A 24,716-nucleotide genomic window follows, 5' to 3' on the forward strand; every position below is an offset into this window, starting at 1 on the left:
TATGCACTATTACCGATTTAAGATTCAATTACTGAAAATGAAAAAGAATAATTGCATCACACATGAATAATAATATAATGCTACAATGTAATTGTCAATTTAATTTATTTTATTATTGCACTGAATTTTTATTGATAAATTGATGTTACATGAAAATGAATAATATTTAAATTTAAATCTTTTGCGGCACGAACTTTCCGGACAACCCAATATTTAGATATTAAAATTTTTTGATAGTGTAAATATCATTATTAAAATATAATAATTTTTAACATTCAAGTTATTAAATAACATACTTCACATTAAATGTGGCACATATTTCACGTTAAATGTGAATTCTTACCTCCAAACCATCGATACCGGGATTACCACGAATTCCTTTGGCACCGACCGAATTTATACCTCCATCACCCGGCTCTCCCGGGAAACCATAATCGCCCGAGGGACCTGGTACACCACGAGGCCCGAAAATTCCGGGTATACCGGGTGCACCAGCACGACCGTCGGTTCCGTTGCATCCGTCCAGTCCATCTGGACCCATCACACCGGATATACCAGGATTACCCTAAGGAATGCTTGCTACAATACCTCTGAATGATTCTTTTACATTTACAGGTATATGAATGAAACGTAAAACATTTAGCTTCAGAAAATTCACTAAATTTAATTCAGAAATGCAAGAAGCTCATGATTTCAATCTTTTCTTTCTTATAATACAGAAGAAATCAAAAGATATAGACTAAAGAGAATTTTTAAATTAAGATTTCATTTATATATTGTTCTATAGTTAAATTATATCAGGAAAATTTGTTTTCACATATTCATTCCATGTTTGTTTAAAAAAAATTATTAGAATTTATTTTATGTTGCTTAAGATTTACTGTGTGTGGGATAATATACATAATATAGAAATAACAAAATTTATCGCATATTAGACAATATATGATTATTTAAAAAAATAAAGATTGGAACACACATATACTTTAATTTTGTGGACTTTGATTTACTTCAAAAAACGGGCAGCTAATATACGTACGGAAAGTCCTGCAGCTCCCATAAATCCTTGTATACCATCGTCGCCCTAAACAGAAGAAATAGAAAATAATGTCTGATTTTTTTTATGATTTTCAACGATTATGAATACAAATATAAATACATTGCTGGCATCATGCTTGAAATCAACGTTAATTAATAATTGTTTCATATTAAAATATAAAGTCAATTAATTCGACCGTTTTTATCATTTAATAAAATAATTCGATTTATCATATTATTATTTTATATTAATTTAGGCTTGTATTTCAGAGAATCTAATAATATTTCTGAACTGAAAATATCAGACTAATCGTCGAATGCTTTTACGATTGATCTCTATTATCTCCGCGCTCAATTATGATTAACTTGACCATCGCCGCACTCAAGTACATCTCGTAACATTGTTATAATTGCAGATATGACTGCGTCGTATCCTTGATTCGGAGGGAGGTCGTCCGAATCATATCATCGCGACGATACTGTTGTAATTCGAAGAGCGCGACATTCTCAGTCGGGTGTCGGAGATCCTGGAAAGTGCATATGCAAAAAACGTATGTGCATATACAGAAGAGCGTACATGCATCTCGTTGATGACATCCACCGCGCTTTATTTTCGAGCTGGTTAAAGAGCGGCTACATCTGGGCACGTTCTCGTCTAATTAACGATACGTTTAATTAGACGCATATCAAGGCATTTTCTCTTCATCGTTTACGGCATATTTCTCATTTCATCTCATCCAACATCCAACACAAACATCTCCATCAGAGAAACATACGTTTACGGAATATTCATTTACGGAACTTTAACGTCATATAAAAATTTACAAATGTTACTTATTGCTAATTTTGGAATTTTAATTTCTTGTTATATTATTTCTTTCTTTTGCGAAATATAATAAATAGGACACATTAAATGTAACGTAGTACAGATATGCGTAGTAATAATTCAAGATATTGAAGAGAATATATATATCATCAGAAAACAAAACAGAAGTATTAAAAACATATAAAAATAAGTAAAATAAATGTTCAATTTAATTATGAATAATCTCTACAAAACGAGAAGTCGATTAAGAAAGCAAAACTTGTTCCTTTTGTTTGACCGTTAAGAAAATACTAGGTAGGGTACATTTCTGCTAATTTCTGCAAGAAATACGCTTATAGTAGACGCTAAACAGGTAGATTTTACTGCTTTTTGTTGGCTTTTACGCTGCGTATTTGCATTAAACATCTTGCTCGAATGTTGCGTGGTTGTGGTTACAGCGTCATTACTTGTTCCCCTTGAGTTTTAACGTGTTTATTGCATTCGTCGAGAGTTTACGCGAATCCTTTCACAAAGCTGCTGTTGTATGCATCACAAATGTCCGATACTTCTGATGAGAATCCGCAAGAAGAAAGCTTTCCTCAAAGAAAACACACTTAGGAAAACTGGGTGCTTATGCGAGATTGAAAAAAATTTATAAAACTTTAACGTTTAACAACTTTCGCTTACAATCGTTAAAATAAAACTAAAAAAATAAAATAAATTGATAAAAACTGATTAGATTAGATTTTTTAATGCGTAATTGTAAAATGTATTATAATAAAATGATAGGATGTCATTTTAAAAATATTATTGCTTTTATTATACAAGATATAATACAACAATTATTAGAAATTAAATTCTTCTCGTCAGAAAGAGAAAGAATAAGTTTACAGAAAATGAGAATTCCATGTTCGATTACTATGATAGCTTTCGATTATTGTAAAAATATATGCGTGATAACTTTTGCGCATGATAACTTGTGAATACTATTTAGACATTTAAATAAAAATTAGAGTTTTAAATAAGTGATCATGCGTTGTAATTTAATCTGCATTACGTTTTAATGACATAATTTTCTTGTCATTTCTTAGAAGCTTTGTCAACATCCTTCTTCTGTTTTGTTTTTTAGAAGCTTATCGTGGGGTGACATTGCTTATCACTATTAAGCGTGTGCGTATCAGTTATCCAATTTAAACACCAACAAAATAAGACATTCATTTATAATTGGAGACAATATTATTAGTAAGTACTGTAAAGTTACATGCAAGGGAGTATAAATTTGTAAATTACATTCATAAGAATATAACATTACAATAAAATTTAGCTGTAAATATACTGAATATTTTAGGATTGGATAATTTAATTGTAAAACTTTTCAAAAGAATTAAGGAATCATTAAATTTGCGAATCATTTAATTCTCCGCTAGCAATGTTGAATTTTAAAGCGCAGTTAATTTTTTTACTGTTTGAATTTGGTAGATAAATTTAAATCTGCAAAAAATAAGTAAAATACAATTCAACTTCCATGATAGCAAAAATTTGTTAAAGCTTTCACAAATAATTTTTCAGATTTTTATATATAATATATGTCCGAAACAATATAAAAATTTGAAGTTCGAAGATTCAAACTGCGAATGAAGGGTGAAAATTTCATATTACAGAAGGATTAACACATATTTAATTATTAAAAAATGTACTAATTATTTTAAAAATTAAATAAATAAATACATACAAAATGCGTTCTACTTGACCGAAAAATTAAGATGTATTATACGAACAAATAAAGTTACAAATGAATTAAAATATAGCTACAACGCAGTACGAAATTTTTTCTCTATTCAGACGCCATTGAGCTTATCATGCATAAATGTCTACGCATAAATGCGTATTAACTTGTGTCTACGCATAACTTGCGTTCAAAACGAGTGTCGTTATCAGTTGACCTCTTGCGTAAGATGTAAGAAACGTGTCCAATTACAAACGTTATAACAGCGACCGAGGATTAGCAATTAAAAAGTAGTAATGATATAAAAATCTACATTATAAAACTAATGATGCTTTGTGTATCATACAAATATATCCGGTAATATAACAAGGTGATGTAATAATAAAATGTGTTTATGGCCATGAGAATATTCTCTCACTTCTTCTCTTGTAAAAATAAAATTTTGTTTTGTAAAAATAAAATGATTACAGGTTATGTAATATGCTATTAACTCAAATAAAAGATTGAAACGAGGAAAATCTCGTTCTAACATTCAGTAAAAAATTTCATAAAATATCCATTGTTAATAATATATTCATAAGTCAATATCATGGCGCTGTAGGACAAGCATGGCGGTGAACGGGAGATGCCATTTATGGGCATGCCCGATACAAAATTGATATGGGATGCCTTTTAAAGGCTGGTATTGATTGGGTAGCTGCTGCCTGATGAACGAAAAGGGAAACCCGCTATGACACGGTCGAATCAGGTATTGTATCTGTAAATGGGATGCAATGTATATAAGATACTGACATTTTCTCTTTCTCTTTCTCTTTTGGTAAGAAGAAGTTGTCATATACTTTCATAAGATTGATTGACGGGCTGTCATCCATGCCAACGTAATTAAAATTTTAAAAGCTCAACTTGAATGCAATTTTGTTTATTATAGATAAATTATATTATGTATGAAAGAAGCTCGATTATATAAAATTAGATTATACAACTTTAATATAGTAGAAATTACAAAGTGTGAGAAGAGTGAGACAGAGAAAAGAAATAAAAATTTTAATTAAGAGAAATATATTTCATTATATTTTATTACATATATAATATTTAAATGTTTTTAATATAAATTTATGAAATAAGTTATAATTTAAACATCACATAAATATTATTAATAATAGTTGGATTTAGGTCACTCAGTTTTATAAACAAAATTTCATTATATGTATTAAAGTTTATATATTTTATAAAGATGAGACTTTTCGGATTAAATTAGTTTTAATTAATTTGGAGATTAAATTATTGTGAAAATTATTTCGATTATTTCAAAAACTAATGAGATAAAACTGATGGACGCGAAAGGAGGTCAGGAGGAAATGAAAGAATGGATACAACGTCACAGGAGACGTTGCATATGCTAGAATATATCAAAGAAATTTTGAGAAGGAATATACAAGCAGAGTGAGAGAGAGAACGGATATCTAAATATGAGATCATACGGACATCCGGTTTCAGGAGTGAGCTGGGTTCACAGTGCGATTTGTCAATGGGAAGTGCGTTATCAGCCCGCGTGATGCCTCCCCATCCTCTCTTTATTAGTTCTCAACTTCCAGCTTTTGTCTCGCTTGATCTCTGACAGTTTCGTCAGAGGGACCTGATTTTTTAACGAACGCGAAAGTTCGTTCGAGAAGTAGGTCACGAAGATTAACTTAGAGCCTGTCACGAAGAAGTAGGGAGACAGCTGCTGTGTATCATAATTTTACTTATTATAAAAATGTGTCGAGTAAAATATACGATTTTTTATTTTAATTTTTTGTTTTAATTAGAAAGGATCTCTCAAAGGATTAATCACGACAATTTATTTGGACGGTGAACTGGAAATGTGAAGAAAGATTTCGAGATAGTTGGATGTGAATTATTTCTATGTAGGGTGTTCCAGAAATTTTAAAGATATTTTAGGCAACCTTGATTGCAAATTTATTTAAGATAAGTATTTAATATAATTTTCACATTGATATTGCAATCAATTTTACTGATATATATAAATAATTATATATGTTATATATAGTAATCCTTCGGTACACATTATGGGAACAGCACGTCTAGGTATTGGCATACCTAACTAATTCAATTGTCTGTAACTTTTAAAAAAAATGAACATATTCTAAAAAAAATTTATTTTCAATCGAAATATATATCTTTAATAAAAAAAATTATAAATAATAGAAATTATAAATTAGAAAAAGAAATGCTATACTTAGAAGCATCGAAAATTAATATTAAAATACTATAAGAAATATTAATAATTCTAATGGAAAGAAGATTTAGTCAATGAATGATTTTGTAAAAATTAGAATGTTTGTCAATTGATTCTGAACGTTTCAAATTTTACGCGGAAATAATTTTGAGGTATATGATGGTAATACAGTCCGATGTTCGCTCGATGGCAGACCGGAAATGCTGTTTCACCCCCGCATTTTGCGATATCAAAGAGTAGCAACGAACGCGTAGGACTGCAATGCAGTATCCGTTTTATGGTTATTATCGGTGCACGGTGTCCCTTATCAGTGTGCAAATTGCACCGGCAAAATATTCATAATATTCACGAAAATGGGAAAGACAGATGCTGATTATCGATAATACATCATCTTTCAGGATTGCTAGAGAATAGTTCCACTCTAAAATCTAAATGTAAATATTGAAATATAAAATTTTATTTGCTGAAACTACTCGTTCATTTGCTATAACAATGTAAATAAAGAAATGAAATTTTCCAGAAAAATTTAAATTATTAAAATTATGTATTTTAATTTTAAAATGGAATTTCGATAATAACGAATTATGAAAGAACAAAAGTATACTTTTGAGGTATGCTTTCTTTTTCTTTATATTTTCGCTCAATTTTGCAAGAAATTAAAAAACTCCAATTTCGTTATCTCATTGTTATAGCGATACGTATTGTATAAAAAAATCATTGTTAATGTTTTACAAGTTGGCGTTAATACAAATTTTATAAAATTGTAGATGAAATAAGAAAATATAAATTGCAATTTTAAAGAAAGAAACAAGCTCAGGGATATGCACTCTTATTAATTTTTTTAAACCTTATAAATGGAAGATGGTTATAATTAAAGAATATTTCTCGTGAAGTTTGCATGAAAAGCATACTCGTTTGAATGTACGTCGATTACGAATGAACACTTCGTATAGGGATTATAAAAGCTTAATGTTTAAATACTTTATGCTATACTTAATTTCAAGCTACTTTACACTTTGCGAAGAACCTTTCTTTTAAGATATTGTAAATTGGAAAAAAAACTTTTTATCGACAATTTTTTCAAAGAATTGCAAATGTCTAAAAAAGTTGTTATATATATTAATTCACATAATATTAATATGTATAAATACATTTGTGTAATATATATACATAATATTAATATGTATAAATACATCTGTGTAATATCTGTGTAAAAAATTACCAGTGTAAAAATGCATAAAGTAGATATTCATTACGTTACTCGCTGCAATAAAATTTTCAGGAATAATCGCGACTGTAATACATTTTTAGTAACTCGGGATGCGCCGTCGTGTATTTTCTACAGGGTGCTGAATCGAGTTTCTCGCTGATAAATTGTTGCATTCATCATCCGGCGTGATGTCAAGGGACGGTGCTGCGTCAGTTTAAGACGTCAGTTTAGCTTTGGTACCGAGAAGAAAAACACGGATTCACTGGCGTGGTACGGAGAGTGCCGGCGTCGAGGCGGAGATTTCTTTATCGGCGCTTAGATACCCTACTTTTCCGGATGTAGCAAAACAAAACGGGGGCCACACGCGCCAAGCACTGTCCGATTCCCGCATTCGCATCTTCTCTTTCATCGCGTGGGCGTATGGCCGGCCTCTGACCTCCTTCCCTTGCCGCCCCGTTAAAATTTTCTTTGCTCTTTCGTTCTTTCATTTATCCCGGGCACCCTCATGCTCCTCTCCCTCCATCTCATCTCCGTTCGTTTTAATTAGAACGGTGCCGCATCGCTTGTTTTAACGGGCAGTGAATTTCTCGGGGACGGTTTTAGACGCTGGAGAGAATGTGAAAATGAAAGTGTGACGCGCGCGCTCTAAAATTGCCGCTCTAAAAGCTCGCGAGGTCCGCTTGATAGAGCCTGGTCACGCAATCATTGGTGCTTTCTGGCGGTGTGTTTTAATAATCTGTCCACTCAACCTCCAGAACGGAGGATCAACGTCCCCTTCAATTTTCCCGGACGAGAAAAGCAAACCCTTAGGGTTTACATCACGCTCCTCTTTTCTGGCCGATTTTACACAAAATGGGATAAAAGGATCTAAAATGTAGTCCATTTAAACAAACTTAATAGTAAAATTGTAGACTGTATCTTAAAGAACATAATTGTTACTGTAATAATTATTTCATTATTATTCTCCATATATTTTTCTTTCTTTAATAACATAAAACTTGATCGTTTTTTTCACTTAATAAAAATAAAAGTTTAAAAATTGAATATTTTTTAACTTGTTTATATTTGTCTAAAGTATAATAATACAGACTGTATCTTTAAAGTGGAGGAGAAACTACGATATTTTAAAACTTCTTTTTTCTCTAACAACAAAAGAAAGGAATAAAAGATTTCCGATGTAATCTATAACAATTCACTCATTTCAATATTTAGAGAAAATGTCAAAAGGAAGGTAGCATTTGCTGAATGCATTGAAGACATTTATAATCGATCACGTCGATGCACCATTTTTCCCGAGAAGAAAAGACCTTCCGTCGATGGAAGATTAGTTAAATCCATCTCGGCTTAGAGCAGTCGGATGCTGACCGCGTGTCTTCAGCGTGTCAATTTGTGTCAATCCTAGACAACGAGACGATGATGGAGACAGGGCTCGATCAGCCGCGCTGCTTGCACGTGGGTATGCACGTAATACGTAATATCTGGGTAATCGTTACGTAGATAGGGATCAATGCCAAAGCAGCGAGAAACGCGCGAGAGATGCCAGCAATTTATCATTAACGCCCACGTCTGGAAGCCGCCGGGCCGAATCGTTAACCCGAAGCGGCAGAATTGTGCCATTCCCACTACTCCTGCGGTAATTTCGAGAGCGAGGTCTGCAACGTGCGCGTGTATAGCGCTCGGGGGAGCCGAGCCATCTCCCTTGGCTGGTCAGAAAGGACCATGACGTCAGTTCGATCGTCGTTTTACGAGTGACACCGTATAAGCCATCGGCGAGGGAACCGATCCCCATCGTAAATTTTGATCGGCCGGTTAAATTTGCACGACGATACGTACGCTTTGAATTCATGCTCACCAATTGAGTCTAAAATAACGGATAAAATAAAATTAGCGAAATTTTTAAACATATATGTATTTTTTAAACAAAATGAAAAAAAAAAGATTTTTCTCTATAAGAAGATTTTCATTGAAACTATAAAAATTACATTATTAAATATAAATACTGATTTTATTGAACTTTTTCATATGTACATAACGTTCAGTTTTATATAGAAAATATAAATTTTCAATTCCAATTATTTTTTTATAAATTATACATTTTTTAAATTGCATGATAGAATTGGATTATGCATTTTTTAAATTGTGAAAAATTCGAATTTTGAAGTATTTCTTTCAGATGAATTATTTAATCCAAAAGTTGTCAAGTTTGTTAATAAAACAACAAGATGTTTATGATTAAATAAAGTATACGAATTCCATTTACTAGAATTTATTATATAAAAGTAAGTAAATTTTAAGAAATACGTTGTAATTATAACTCAGGAATTTAATTTTAAAACGATGAAAGTCACTGAATCGAAAAAGACTGGATTTAAAAAAAACCTCGTTGGATGTTTCTTTAATTATTTTGCTTCTACTGAAAGAGATCATGACGTCAGTTCGCGTCTGTTCATTTCAAGCTGACTACGTAAACTGACCAATAAGAAATACATGTTATGCTATAAATGAATGGTTTTCTCGCAAATGGAAACTTAAAATGCGTTTAACGCGTGTTTCAGAATGCGTTCAATTACATAATACACAATGAAAACGACAGAACATTTTAATTTATTACAAGCTTCTTAAATATTAGGTTAAATTAACTCTAAAAAGCACGGAAAATAGCAATTTTCATTTAAAATTATTTAAATTTATGTATAAATAGTATAAGTAAATATAGAATTTTTTAAAATAAAATACTTTTCGAAAAAATGTTCGTGTTATACAAAAAATAATTTCTGAATATATTATAAGTAATTACGAAATAAGGAAAATGAATTGAGAGTTTGTTTTATATTATAATAAAATCTTAACGTTATTTATAACCTTTATTTAATCTGAAATTATTTTTTAATAGAAAATATTTAAATCTGATTTTTATGCAGATATTTAAATAAAACATAAAGACAAAATTTTTTATCAAGAAAAAAGATTGCTATCTTTCTCTTTCATAAAATTCATAAGTTTGTAAAAAGCATTCTTATATACTTATTTCTATATTTCTTATATACTTTGTCCTGGTCCCATTTGTTATAATTTTCGTTATGATAATTTTATCTTCCTGAATCCTTTCTCTTGCCGAGAGAGAGTTTGAAATAAGATACAATCGCCACTTTGGCTTGTGGCTCTCAGGGAAACTCTCCACCGAAATTCCCCGATCGCACGTACGATCTCGAACTGCAATCTCCTTAAACCTACGGGGAATCCCTTCTAATCCCCGAGTCCATCAATGTCCTCGTCTTACGACAAAGTGGCTTAAGACAAGGAGTAGATCCCGATATAGGCGAAAGCATTAAAAATCTCAGGAAGTCCGATAAATCCAAAGATGCTGAGAAAGAGAAGAGAAAAGAGAGGCGACACTTTCTTTTTTTTTTTTATTTCTTTAAACAAAAATTCGCGAGAACCTCGTAAATCAACTCGACAGTGGTGACCGGTACGACTGCAGCTTGCCAGTAGGTACGAGAGATCGTACCTGTACATGGGGCTGTATCTCTTCTCTCTTTGGCCAGCCAGAAAAGACCGTGACGTCATTTTACCTTCCAGAAACGAGATACATGCCTGATGTAATCCGCGCATACGTACATGTCGAGGCGCGAAAAAAGGAATAACGAGGAAGCAGCAGAGAAGACTTACCGCGATAGGAAGAGGAATAAGAAAAAGAAGAAAAAGATGATGATAAAGGAGTGAACGCGTTCCCAAATCGATGGCCGTTCATTACTGCGACAGAATGTGTAATTCGTCATGCCTCACGCCTTTTAAATGGCCTCTTCGCATTGCCAGGCGATAAGCTCGCTCTTCGCTCTCTCTTCCTTTCTGCAGACTTGTCTCTTCTCGACGACCTGATTCTCACTGTTTCTACGGTCCATCGATTTTTATCTGTTTATCGAATTCGAAACTTTGACATACAAATGAAAAAAATAAGTCAATAATTTATAAAATGCAGTTTAAATAAGAATAATCTTGAAGTAAGAAAAATATTTTTTTGAAAAATAAAAGAAACTTTATAAGTTATAAACAATTGTAGAAAATCGACTGAGAAATGTTCAACACAAGACAGAAAGTATATCATATTTAGTCAAAACGAGTCTTGAAAAACGAGTTTAATAATATTTTGCGTAAATTTGAAATTAAGATTACGCAAAAATGTAATTAAACAGCAAGATTGGATTTAATCAAACCTGATTTTACTCACTTATTTGTATTTTATAATACAAATACAAATACAAAGTTATTATCTTTATATTGCCTTCAGTTCAAGATGAACTTTGACATTATTCACTTTACATTTTTCTTATACTTGTAATTCCATTAATTGTAAAAAAATGTATAAAGGTATACAAAATATACAATCTCTCGCGCCTCTTTTTATTCAAATATAAATAGTTTATTTTGTAACTTTTTAAGTCTTCCTATGTAGAAGCGATTTTTAAGTAAGTTAGAATTTCTCTGAAACGAAAATGTATATATAATTCAGATTTTCATAACTTTTATGAAGATTATTATTATAAGCTTTAGCAAAGATGCAAGATATTATTGACACATACCGCGGTGGAACGATCGATGTAATACAATTAGCAAGTGACGTACGCCGCTAATTGAGAATGTGTGACACGTCGTGCACCGTTGTAATTGGCGAATTGTGGCACTCGTGGTAACACATCGGTCCATAATAATAACCAGAATTTTCGTTCTTGCATAATTTGGATTTACGACGGAGGTGGCATTTCCTGTCTGCACCGATCGAAAGTTTTCTGAAAGTGGACTATTCGCGACGTACCAAAAAGACATGACAAGCCTCTTCCGGTTATCGATGTTATTTTTCTTGAAATTTCTTCGTCAATTCCAGTTAGACGATTACGAAACGTACGTCCGTGATAGAAAATAAATCATTGGAAAGTCTAGTGTTAACATTTCTTTATGAAAACATTTTTCTTGGTTAAACTTTGAAACGAAAAGAATAAGTCTTCATGAAGAAAGATAAGTGAAAGAAAAAGATAAAACTGCTTTACAATTATAAAAATAAAATACAGCTATCCCCAAATGACTCAATAATAAAATAATACACTATATATATATACATATATATATAATTTTGTTAGAGATACTTATATATGCATATATATATATATATAAATAAAATTTTGTCATTTTTATAATATTAAATAATATTATATAGTAAAAATTCTACTTTAGATTAGTCAAATCACAAATATGCCTTTTTCAAATAATTTATTTATTTATGGAGTATCTTGCATATTTATCAGTTTCAATCAGTAAAGCTAATTGAATATATAAGTAATTATAAGGGGTATGTGTGCACGTGTAAGATGTCAAATTGTAATCGTCATGTAAAGCATTTAATTTCAGGTTTCAGTTACGAAGATTGACACCGTCCTATTTCGCAGTCCGCACGCGAATGAATAATTTGCACGATTAATAAGCACGAGATGTGTCGACCACGTTTGTACGTATACTTTACTCATATCGAGCGTAGCCATAACATTTTATTTATTCGTGACATTTCAGTAATTGCGACGCTAAATCGTTCTACATTCTGTGTAACGACGCGATAATAATATGGTGATTTAATTTTATAATTCTAAGTACAAATTTCTGCAATCTTAATTCACAAAGTTGGTATTGTCCGTTTGTCTTTTGTAATCATCGCTTCTTTCACAGAATTGCAATGTAGCTAAAATACTATTGAATATAAGGCGAATGTGTTCAGAATTTTCAATTGATTTTAAAGCAGAGAATCTAGGATTCCTAATTAAATATTTAATTTAATGTTAATTAAAAGTTTTAATTAAACTTCATTTTAAATTCAGCTCTACATTGCTTCTAAGTTACGTAAATATTATTTTAAAATTCTACTGCAATTTATGATCAACTAAATTTATTTTGCAGTTTTATAACAAATTATCATTAGATGAGGATTAATTAAGAATATATTTCTGTGCACGATTTATCAAAATATTTGAAGTACAGCGCGTAATTTCGAATTTAGGAAATTATAATCGCCAACGATTTGCGTGTCGTTTCGAAGTAGCAAAGCTCATCTCGTATTATATCATATTGCACGGTGTCGCGCATCGATGCCGGTTGACAAATTGCGAAACAGCGGATTTGCAGGCTTTGTGTAACAGCACGTTGGTAGTGCGGGCGGCATCGTGGGTGTTCGTCCGTCCGTAATTCCTCTCTCGTGTTCGCGATCTTTCCTCTTCCTCTACATTTGGAAGCGTTCTGTTTCTGGTCGGTGACGCCACGATGTTTCTTTCCTCCTTCTCGTTCTTTTTCTATCGTTTTTTTCCTTATTTTCTGTCCCGTATGAAGCATATGTAGCGTGGCGGACAATCGCGTTCGAATAGAGAGAATCAAGAATGCGATGAATATACGCTGCTGTTCTCAATATGCGTTTCTTTTTTTCAACCCTTTTGCTTAAGACGACCCAATTGCGAAGTGATGCTTTTTTTTCTCATCTTTCTAATGATCGCACACATAGTTTCAGAGATGCTCGGTATTATCATTCCGGCTCACGAATTTAAGTCATTATTTAGTGATTTCTGAATAGAGTGGAATATTGGGCGGAATAATCTGTAACTTAGTCCCAGAGTCAATAAGATGCTTTTGTGCAAAGGAAATTTTGCCATCACTATAAATATTTTTATTTAGCAATATTTTAAGTAAAATATTTTTAATATCTTTAAAAAGACAAATTTACTTTTCATTTCTGATGTTATAGTGGCTCTGTTATTGACAACTTTTAAGTGCTGAGAGATAAACAACTATATGATCCAATAGTTTCTCTAAATTAGTATACGATATTTGTTTCAAAAGAAATTAAATGAAAACGAATACAAATAATATTAAAAATGAAGAATTAATTTTTTTAAGCTTAATTTGAAAATCTGAATGATTGTTCTCTTATTTAATAAATTAAAATTTGGTTTTTAAAGAACTTAGCAAAACAACACTGTATTTTTATCGTTTTTGCTTGCTGTTATATATATTAATTGTTAAAACAGATATCTTGCAGAAATAAATCAGTTTATTAAAAAAAAAAAATAAATATTATTTTATTAAAATTAGTAATGGTTATCGTGTTTGCAAACAAACATGAGTCGCGAACTTTAATTAAAATGTAAAATACTTGCTTGTAAAAAATTATCATTGTAATTGATTTAACTGACAATTGCATATGGATATATGCAAAATATATACATATAATTATTACAAATAAAATTACATAAGGAAAGCAATTTTTGCAAAATAATTAATAAAATAAATTGTTGCAGAAGTTTTATATATATAAATTCACATTGTGTCAAAAATATCTTATACAAAATTAATAAATATTTTGCTTGACAAATATCAGATATTTGAAAGTTCCTAAAAATATCAATTACAGGAAAAACAAACTTCCTCAAAAAAACTTTTTCGTTTTTTTGAGGAAATTTGTTTTTCCTGTTGATTGATATTTTAAGAAGAAAAAAATCAATTTTTAGGAAAAGTTGTACGTAACGATTTATTTAAATCTTCCGATATGGAAATATGAAATGAAATGAGTTTTATGTCAATACTTTTAGCAAATAGTTTCAAGTTCTACACCGTGAATTAGAATTTTTTCTTTTAATTTGCATCGCTAATGTTGGATTTATTCTAACTAAAAGGCTCATCTTTTCGCATCATGTGATATTACTACTATTACGTAACTAAATGATAAATATAATGTATAAATAGCATTCACACAAATTAAGCAAATTTGGAATTTCCTGGACATTTCATGTAAGTAAAAGATCAATAATAAAATCAAATCAATTTTTCTTACTCGGTAGCCCTTCTCTCCAGTGGCTCCATGTTCTCCTGCTGCTCCTTTCTCGCCTTTGGGTCCGGGAGGTCCATCGGGTCCGATATCACCTGGGAGTCCTTCCGTTCCTTGAGGCCCAGGTATTCCAGGAAATCCTGACTGTCCTTTTATTCCCTTACAATTGCATTTGTACGAATCTCTGCAGATCTGTAACACATTGTAAATATCATCTATTAGGGGGACTTTTTTGTAGAGTTCGATTCGTAGATGTATCTCTTTTGTCGGGATCGATTTCGATGAGGTTTTAAACCAACTTAAATGCCACTGAATTTCGATAAGCGGTTTAACTCATAAGCCGATCGTGATCAAATCCAAGCAGGATTTATGAAATTTTATTTATCCTGAAAACACTCAAAAAATAAAAAATTCTTAGAAGAAAACTTCCGCGAAGTAAGTTTAATATCTCTAATTTCGCGCTTAAAAATACTACTTTATTAATGTCGAACGTTGCAACGATAATTGAGAAATATGTACGTTCTATACACTAACAGAAAACGTATATTACGTAACTTGATAAATTAAATTTATCTAGAATGAAAATAAAAAATAGAACTGAAAATAGGACGGATCTCGTTGTGAAGGCAGCGATAAAATTGATTAAAAATGGTTTTGTTATATCGTTAAAAAATCCGAATCGAGGATAGGGAAAAGTACAGAGGAAGAGCACATTGATTGCGACCAGTGGCGTAAGCTTATAAGCGAAATTGATCATAAACTGAGAAAATAATACAATATTAAGGACATTTTTTTTTATTTTCTTATTTTCTTCGATAAACATAAACATTATAATTTAATTTTAATTTTGCGGTTCTTATTTATTTTTTGAAATTGATAAAATTCTTTTTTAAATCTTAAACTTTGTGAAGCTATAATGCCTGTTTAATTAATAAAATGATTTCGCTCTTGAACAACAATGCAATTTTGAAAATATATGTAGCTAATTAATTCGTTCATAAAAAAATTGTTTTTTAACAAAATGATTAATTGTTTGATAGAGAAACGTTCATGTATTTAATGGACCATATAAAAAATAATTTGTTTAGAATTAGATTATAAAATAATTTAATTGGTTATAATATATATAATGTTCATATCGTTTTTAATTAGAAAAATTGTTTAATATGTGGAAATTCGAGCAAAATAATAAAAAAATGATTTTTCAAGTTATTGTCATGAATGAATTAAATAAACATTATCTTATCAATTATCAAAAGTGAACTTAAAATGTAAAAATCAAAATCGTCACCTAAAAAGAATAGTTTCTTTTAGAGTTGTGAAACAAAAACAAATTTATTATTTAATTATTTTAAGAATGTATTTGTTTTTTGTCAATATTATTTGATATAATTCAATAATTTTTTGCTTAATTTTTGCTTGAAAATTAATTTTTTCTGTTTTTTTTGTAAGAAACTTAATTTTTTTAATAGTTATTTTTTAAGCGAGAGAACGATATATATATCAACAAATTTTTCGATATAAAAGTTAACAAATATTAACTAATTAATAGAATAAGTGTATAATCCACGACTACGCCATTGCATCACGAAGGCCGCGCTCTATTTGAATAACGTGGAAGAGAACGAAAACGGAATCGTGCTTCCACACATTTGCCTTGTAGATGAAAGTTCTGCTTGTGTCAACGACGCACTCCGGGACCGAGCAGGCTCTCAAGGAACGCCGTTCGGGCATCATTCCTCATTATTCTTTTTTCTTGCCCTTTTTCTTGCTTATCTTGCTGTACATGCTTCATTTTAGTTCCGCAGCTTATGACGCTTTATAGTTTGTCTCAAAATATGATGCGCGCAGCAGAAGCAGCGGGTATATTTTATAAGATTCGAGGATTATCGTGCTTGAGGACTAAAAAGCAGGCTAAAATAATTCAAGGACTATTTCCTTCAAATTGGAAATAACTTCAATAAAAATAAACATATGAAAAAGACATAAAGAATTTCAAAAGTAATACGAAAATTCTCTGGATTATAAATCATACGGTTTTCATTGAAAGGGTATTATTTACGATGTAATTTTAATTTATTGAAGAAATTTATAATATAATGATAAAAATGCTTACAAAGTGACAAATATAAAAGACTTTGAGAGACTCTTAAGCTTAAAAGCTTTGTCGTATCTCAAGGCTATTTACTTATGCAATGATATAATCGTTGCTGTATAATCTCAATGTCACTATTACGCTATTGCGAAGGACGATGTCGTTCTACTTAAATATCGTAAAAGAGTAGATCTGTAGTTTTACATTGCATAAAAATATGAATGAAAGTCTAATTTCTTCTCCATCGTTGATTAAAAGTTTTCATAAAGTGGAGAAAGTATATTCATTAAACTCATTTCGCTAAATTAAATATAAAGTAAATTGGGGGAAGTAGGTCAATGTGACATTTACATTTTTTATTAACTTTCGCGTTGTAATCTGCTTATTTGTCTCAGATGAAAAATATCTTTATTTTGATATAACGCTTTTAAAAGTATAATATATTTCAACAATAAAATAATGTGTTAGTATTTTGTTTTATTTCATTCAATTATGTAATTATTTAAAAATACAGTTTAAAAATAATTCCTAACAGTTTTATATTCTTTTTTTTTAGCATCTTGATACAGTTAAAAATATTTACCTCTTTTCAAATAACACTTGAACTATATATATCTCCAAATATAAGATATGAGTTAAATAAAAGTTCTAATTTATCATAGTGTAATGCAACAGCAGTAATTAAATTGTTTACAAATCTTAAAAGATAAATTATCTTTAGGAATGGCGCAAGAAAATGTCAAACATGTCTAAATTCGCGTTGTTACTTGGCGAAGCTGTCCACGTGCAGATATTACCCCGTAATATCAATATCGCGCCGTTAGCGTAATTCATGCAATTAACTTAAATGCACGGCTTATCACAGTTCCTCCTGGCAATCTCGACGAACGCAGGCAAGTTGATTCCGTATGCCTTCTTCTTCTTCTTCTTCTTCCTCTACCTTTTTTTTTCATCGTTAAAAAGAGCATTTTTTATTCAGCGAAATAATATAAAAATAATACATAAAAAATACAATAATATACAAAATATCGTTAAGCAAAGCTGTTTTTTAATTTTTGGACATGCGAAAGCCGACTGTAATGTCTCTCTTATCTCGGAATTTTGCCAACATCTGTCATAATTACGATGTTTCGCGAGATGCGTCTTATGCATTCGACCTCGGTGCGTAACGATATTCTACCAAATATGTAATGCAGACGGCACTCTCCCTGTTTCCACGCATCGACGACATGACGTAATCAGCACCAGCCTGCCGAAGAGGAATCTTGCAGCTACGCCGTGACATAATTCCGCGATTACGCGCGCAAGAGGGCGATCCGCCGGGAATTATACTTCGTTTGTATGTCGCGATATAGTCAACTTCGCCGAGAAGGCAGATGTCTCTCATGAGAATACTCTGATTTTGCGGTATAGATGGTATGCATCTCATTCAAACATTTTGCACATGTACCTGAGTAGTTGAATGCTATCTCTTACGCGATATAACTGATTGTGAGAAGTAATTGTTATCTTAATGCAAGACTCCTTTAACAGAAAATTGATTCTTTTTTAAAGAAAAATATAAAAAGACTAACATCTAAGAAATATGGCTATTGATTTAATTTCATATAGTTTAAAATCTATACTTAAATTTAAAGTTAAATCGACATCCTTCTGATATCAACAGTAAGAATTATATTAACAATCGATGTAAATCCATATTCACTATTTTTTAAAATAAAGTTAACAATTTGAGACCTGTTTTAGCTGATAATTTACTTTTAAATAAGAAGAAGATTACGATTTTAAGATTTATAATTCTTTTTTATTATTAGAAGTTGTTTATAGAAATTTGATATTAATTGGAGATGATTTAACTGAGATAGCAGAATACAGTAAAATAGAGGTCGTGCGGGGTAACATTTATGTTAGGTCACAGACTAGTGTCATAGATTAGGCTAAGTGTCGGAATGGTCAAGGTTTTCTTTGATATATTCTTCTTCCTTATCAGAAAAAAGAACCCTTATATCGAAATGTCAATAAATTATTTTCTCTCTTTTGAGAAAATTATCTGTTATCGCGGAAGAACATGCTTCTGAAATTTGTCGTACTATTTAAGGATTATGTTACATTATTTCATTTGTAATCAACTCAGCGTCAATAAATCAGAGAAAATTTATGACTTTTAATGTATAATCTTGTTTAAAATTATATACGCACTTCCGCAGAGAAGTACTAAACCATATGGCACATGGTTTTGTTTAAGAAAGCCGACTGGCATAATCGCCACGTTAAAGATGTAGTGCGGCGAATAGAAGTACATGAAGTGTAAGTACACGCGAAGCCTCTCCTTCCTCATAGTTTGACATACACGTGCTCAAAAGAGTTAAGTGCGGCCGCGCTAGTCGTTTTCGTCGAATAGCGGACGTTTACGCGAGTCGACGGTTTCAAATATTTAGACTTGCCTAGAGGTTCGTGAACCCCGATTCCAAATTTACACCATTACGATACACGCTCTCCTATTACATCGAAGTTTAATTCCGCACTCGTGTAAAACGTCTTGTTTGACATTCGAGTATCTTCGCGTTCAAAAATTATTCTGGGAATCGAAAAGTAGTTTCTCTTTGTAAGATTTTTAGCCGTAAATTTTTCTCCGTAAATAAATACATATTCGTAAATACAAATAATAATAATGTTGTTGTAAAAATTTTATTTCAGTATTTTATATAAGTATGCACGTGTGTGCGTATATTAAAAATTAATATGTAAAAATTTAAATGTACAATATTTATACACATATATTAAAATGAATTATTTTGAATTGTATATCTTTTAAAACGTCAATGGATTGACGACAATAAGTAAATTCTTACGGTATATCGCAACCAGGAAGTACTTGTACGATAAAGCCATTTATTCTCAGGACTACCCAGTACGTGCGTCCCGATGCCATTCTTGATTAGTTGTAGATCGCCAACGCGACGCCCTCGCAATTGTACGTAGCGCCACGATAACGATAATGTACACGTTTCGAACTTTAACTTTGCCGCAAAATGGCCTGTTCGCTAATCAGTTTGAGTTCAGGGAATCAACAGGTGTATTCGAATAGGACAAGAGAGATAGTGAGATAGATAGAGATAGATAAATAGATAGATAGATAGATAGATAGATAGATAGATAGATAAATAGAGAAAGAAAAAGAGAGAGAGGGGGAGAGAGAGAGAGAGAGAGAGAGAAATAGTATCAATAATACGTACTTTGTTATTAATTTACTAAAGATAATAAAAATAAAAATAAAGATAATAAAAATATCAATAAAAAATGCTAATAATATAATAAACAAATGAAATCATGAAAAAATTTAGAATACCTAGTTTGTTATCTCGAGATAATAACTAATACTTTTTATATCTTGCAATACAAAGATTAATATCTAACAAAAATTACAAAATTATAAATATATAAGCTAGCAATTGGGGATTAAGATGAATCATGATTGATTATTAAATAATTATTTTAAGAAGGCTAATTTTTATCATCAGTCGTGACAAATTTATGCGAGTCAGACTGTTGTGTACGAAAAGTCCTTCGACATGTATTCATAAGATAAACATGAGGATCGATATAATTAAAATAAAAACGAGATGAAATCGTGGCACAACGGACTCCGACTCCAACATTAAATTACGGTCACATTTAACGCGTAATACTTCGGCGGGCCGAATCGATATAGCCATCTCATCTGGTCGTTTTGAGCAACTCGTCTGTGCCTCGCCCTGACTCGGTTCGACCGGTTCATTTGGTGGCGCGGCCGCGATATCTTCGTGATATCGACAACGCCAAACTTTCTCGCCGAGTTTGCATTGCATTAATCGTATGCAAAATAATGGTTGGACATTCAATATGCTTTCTTGCAGAATTTTCTTGCAATTGAACTTATTTTAAATTATCATTTAAATTTTTGCGAAAGATTTAAGTTAAATTGCTAGTTAAATGCTAGTGAAAGAAAAATGTATCAACATAACCGCGAGAAAAATCCTTAAATTTATTACATTACTTACTCGAGTTTTTCGTGCTATTAAATGAATTTGTATTGTACGTTTGCGTAGAATAACGTCCATTTATATAAATAAATAAAATAAATTTCCATTTTATAATAATTACTTATTAATATAAATCAGAATCTATAATTTCTCATATGATAAACTAAAAGACTTAAATTAATCATAATATTGAAAATTGAAGTATATTTCTTAATCACATCTTTAAAATTTTTTTTATTAAATTAATAACGTATACATTTATACAATGTTATTATATTCCAAATGATTTCTAATGCGAGGAAAATCAATAAAGTTTTGCTCACTTTTTAATATATGCAAAAAATGTCATTAATAAATGTCACTCCATCGATTTCATTACATTATTTGTTCAACTTTTTCACACTATTAAACGAATTTTCATGTTTGTAGAATACCATTTATATGAATAAATACAATAAAGCTTTCATTTTATAACATTATAAATTAAAATCTACAATCCGTTGTTTGATAAATCGAAAGATTTAAATGGATAAATCAAGAGATTAAAAATTAAAGTATATCGGCTTTATAATCACATCTCTCAATTTTTTTTTAATTTGTCTCTATCGACATTTATAAAGATAAATGATTAAACTTAATATAAATTTATGCGATATTTTATTTCAAACGATTTCTAGCTTGCGAAAAATCTACGAGATTTTATTCGTCTTTTCAATAATAAATGTCAAAAATGTCATTAATAAATGTCACCCCATCGATTGTATCGAATGAGCAAGCGAACGATCTTCGGACTTGACAGCTCAAGGCGCAAGGATTGGTGAGGCAGGATTCTGCGCGAAAGGCAGAAGGGCAATGTTCCCTTGAAATCTGCATAACGTACAGTAATCTCAAGCGTTCTCTGGTTTGGCCAGATAACGTCGCCATTCGCAAAAAGATACGCACAGCGCGACGTCTTTCTCACCGTTTCGAACTGCTCCTTCTTCTCGTTTGTCTCGTTCTCTTTCTCTCTCTCTCTCTCTCTCTCTCTCTCTCTCTCTCTCTCTCTCTCCTTCGTTCTCTTTATTTTCTTCGGTCCAGCACATTTTTTTTTCTCCTCTCATCGATCTCTGCCGCTTTTTTGGCTCGGGTCCTCTTCTCGTTCTCTCTCAACGTGTCTCGGATCGTCGCTTCGAGTAAAGGCTGTCGCGCGCAGAAATATTTAAGGACTTGAGACGACGCCGCTTGAAAATCAATTCGCGAACAGGAGAATTATTAGGTCTCCGTGTTACTTTTAGCTGCACTTTTTTACATGCTTTTTCTCATGCTCAAAATGAAACGAGCACAGAAAGAAAAGATACTGGAAAAAAAGGAAGCGGAGAATGAAATGATGCAAAAAGACACAAACATAATTATATAAGCAATGAATTTTTGTGATTTATGAAGAAATCAAAAAGTTCAATAAAGAAAGTCTAGATACTTAATTAAAACCTAATTTGAGAAAAAAAATAGAAATATAATACAAAGGGAGGGTTCAATCTAAATAAAAAGATCGCAAAGAAGAAGCGAAAGCAAATAGCACGTAAACATCTTGTAATAGAGAATAATTATTAAATCTTTATAAGCCTTAACTCGATTTTATCAGGAAAGCACTTCGAAAGAAACAGTGTTCACTGCTCAATCAAGTTATTCAATTAAAATGAGACTTAAATATTGATTATAACAATATAACAAAATAACATTATTTTGCAAAATTACAGAAATTATTTTTATCTGTTCGAAAATATTTTGCGCTGTTCAAATGTATTATACCACGAATAAGATCTGAATGTTGCGTCAGGTATATCACTTTGAGCGATTATTTTTGTATTAGATTTCCTCGCTTCGCCGTCAGATCTTCCCAGAGAACATACGTACGGGCTTAGGTCAGCTTATGACCGTAATCATGCGTCTCATTCGCCGAAGTACGGTCGGTGTAAGTATTGACCCCCATAAAGGATCCACGTGTCGCCGTATGTGAACGCATGGGCGCCTGCAATGAGGGATTTAATCGAGGGCCCGTTAGACGGTCACGAGAATCGTGTGTTTGGATATCGAGAACGAAGCTTAAAATAAAATAAAAAGATATAGAACGCTAACAGAAGGCATAATTCCGAAAACACGATTGTGAGAGCGCACAATGAAGTCAAATTAAAAAGTTTATTTCAATTTCGAAAAAAACTGATAATTTACTTTTATTTCATAAAGGACAGATATCTATAATCATTAAGGCTATGAAATATAAAACTGTGACAGAATTGCAATTTTTTTCATTAAAATAAAAAAAAAACAGAAAATTTTTAATAAATAAGAATTAAAACATATGACATAAAATAGGATTTGTGCATGCAAAGAGATAAAATAAATCAAATATATTTTCTTTATTCAGAGGAATAAAACTATTCAAAGCCATATATTATTTGAATAATTATATTTATTCCGTCAGCATCTCGAAGAAAATATTTGCAACATCATTGCGCGAAAAAAATTTCGCGAGCGCCCATGTATCGACCTCTGCGGTTAAGCGAGATGAACCAGAGATTCTTCGCAACATCCTTGAAGAATCGATCGAGGATCTTTACGATTGAGAATTCGTGACTAAGCCGCGAGCGCCGATCCTTTAACTCATGTTATCTTACATGATATTCTTAAAAAAGCACAGAAATCTGCCCAAACATTTTGAGAGAATATATGCGAGAGACTTCATTATATGAGCATCGAAAATAGTACAATATTGCTGAGCTTATAATTTCTGCTGAAAATAATATACTTTACGATAATCCGTGAAAGAATTTACAAGATTTTATTTGCAGCCCTAAAATTGATGTGCGAATAAAATAATAAACAATTAATTAATTAAAAATAGAAATATACTCATATAATTTTAGAACTTTATCTTAGATCTTTATCTTAAGAATTTCGAGTATTTTCGTACTCTGAAGAGGAACTAAAACAGTCGCTGTGAATGTGATATGTGACAATTATTTTGCAATGTTTTACATGTAAGTCGTAAATATATATGTGGATCCATATCATAATTTTTATTTTGATGTTACACGAATCGCCGGATTTCGATTTACACGGATGAGACTAGAGATTATGTGTCTGTGTAGCATCGAAATCTGGACTTGGCAGAGATTATACCGGTTTCAGTTCTCGCTAAGAGGAATTCGTCGAAGGACTAAACGAACGCCGCCGAGAGGCAATGCTTCTCGTTCTTTTTTATTTTTATATATATCGAGCGTCTTTCTTTATCTTTTCTCCGATGGAATCGTGTTGCATTTAATTACATTGTGCAATAAGCATTGCGTAATATTTATGTTACGGGATTTTTTCCACAAACAACTCGATGTTGAGCATTATTCAATTTAGGATTTTTACAAGGGAATATAAAGTATATATGTATGTTACGTATTTTTATTAATTTACAATCAAACGATAGTAAAATCTGTAATAAACAATATGTATACTTCTATCTGTAATAGACAATGTAATAATTATACTGCCAATTTGAAGGAATTATGAATCTATTTGTGTTAAGAATTCTACAGATATCGTAGTCGTTTTATAATTTTATATAACAAAAGAGAATTTTATGAAATTCGCAAAGAAAACACTTTCTTTACATACTTATTATATATTCACTTCAGATAAAATTTAAAAAAATTTGATTATTTTTTTATCCTTCTGTTTTATATATATATATATATA

The 24,716-nt window shown here is 31.2% G+C and overlaps 1 protein-coding gene across 1 annotated transcript in view; it reads right to left on the reverse strand.

Annotated features, from left to right (window-relative positions):
• Positions 1-24,716, reverse strand: part of LOC108693702 (collagen alpha-5(IV) chain) — a 54,472-nt gene that overhangs the window by 14,691 nt on the left and 15,065 nt on the right. Inside the window, exons 2-4 of the mRNA XM_018202764.1 lie at positions 14,880-15,065; positions 1,037-1,081; positions 344-565 (exon numbers count right to left, since the gene is read on the reverse strand). Coding sequence (XP_018058253.1) covers positions 344-565; positions 1,037-1,081; positions 14,880-15,065 — 453 coding nt within the window. The remainder of the gene's footprint in view (positions 1-343; positions 566-1,036; positions 1,082-14,879; positions 15,066-24,716) is intronic.

The sequence above is a fragment of the Atta colombica genome, unplaced genomic scaffold (genome assembly GCF_001594045.1).
Source record: "Atta colombica isolate Treedump-2 unplaced genomic scaffold, Acol1.0 scaffold96, whole genome shotgun sequence".
Classification (NCBI taxonomy): Eukaryota; Metazoa; Arthropoda; class Insecta; order Hymenoptera; family Formicidae; genus Atta; species Atta colombica.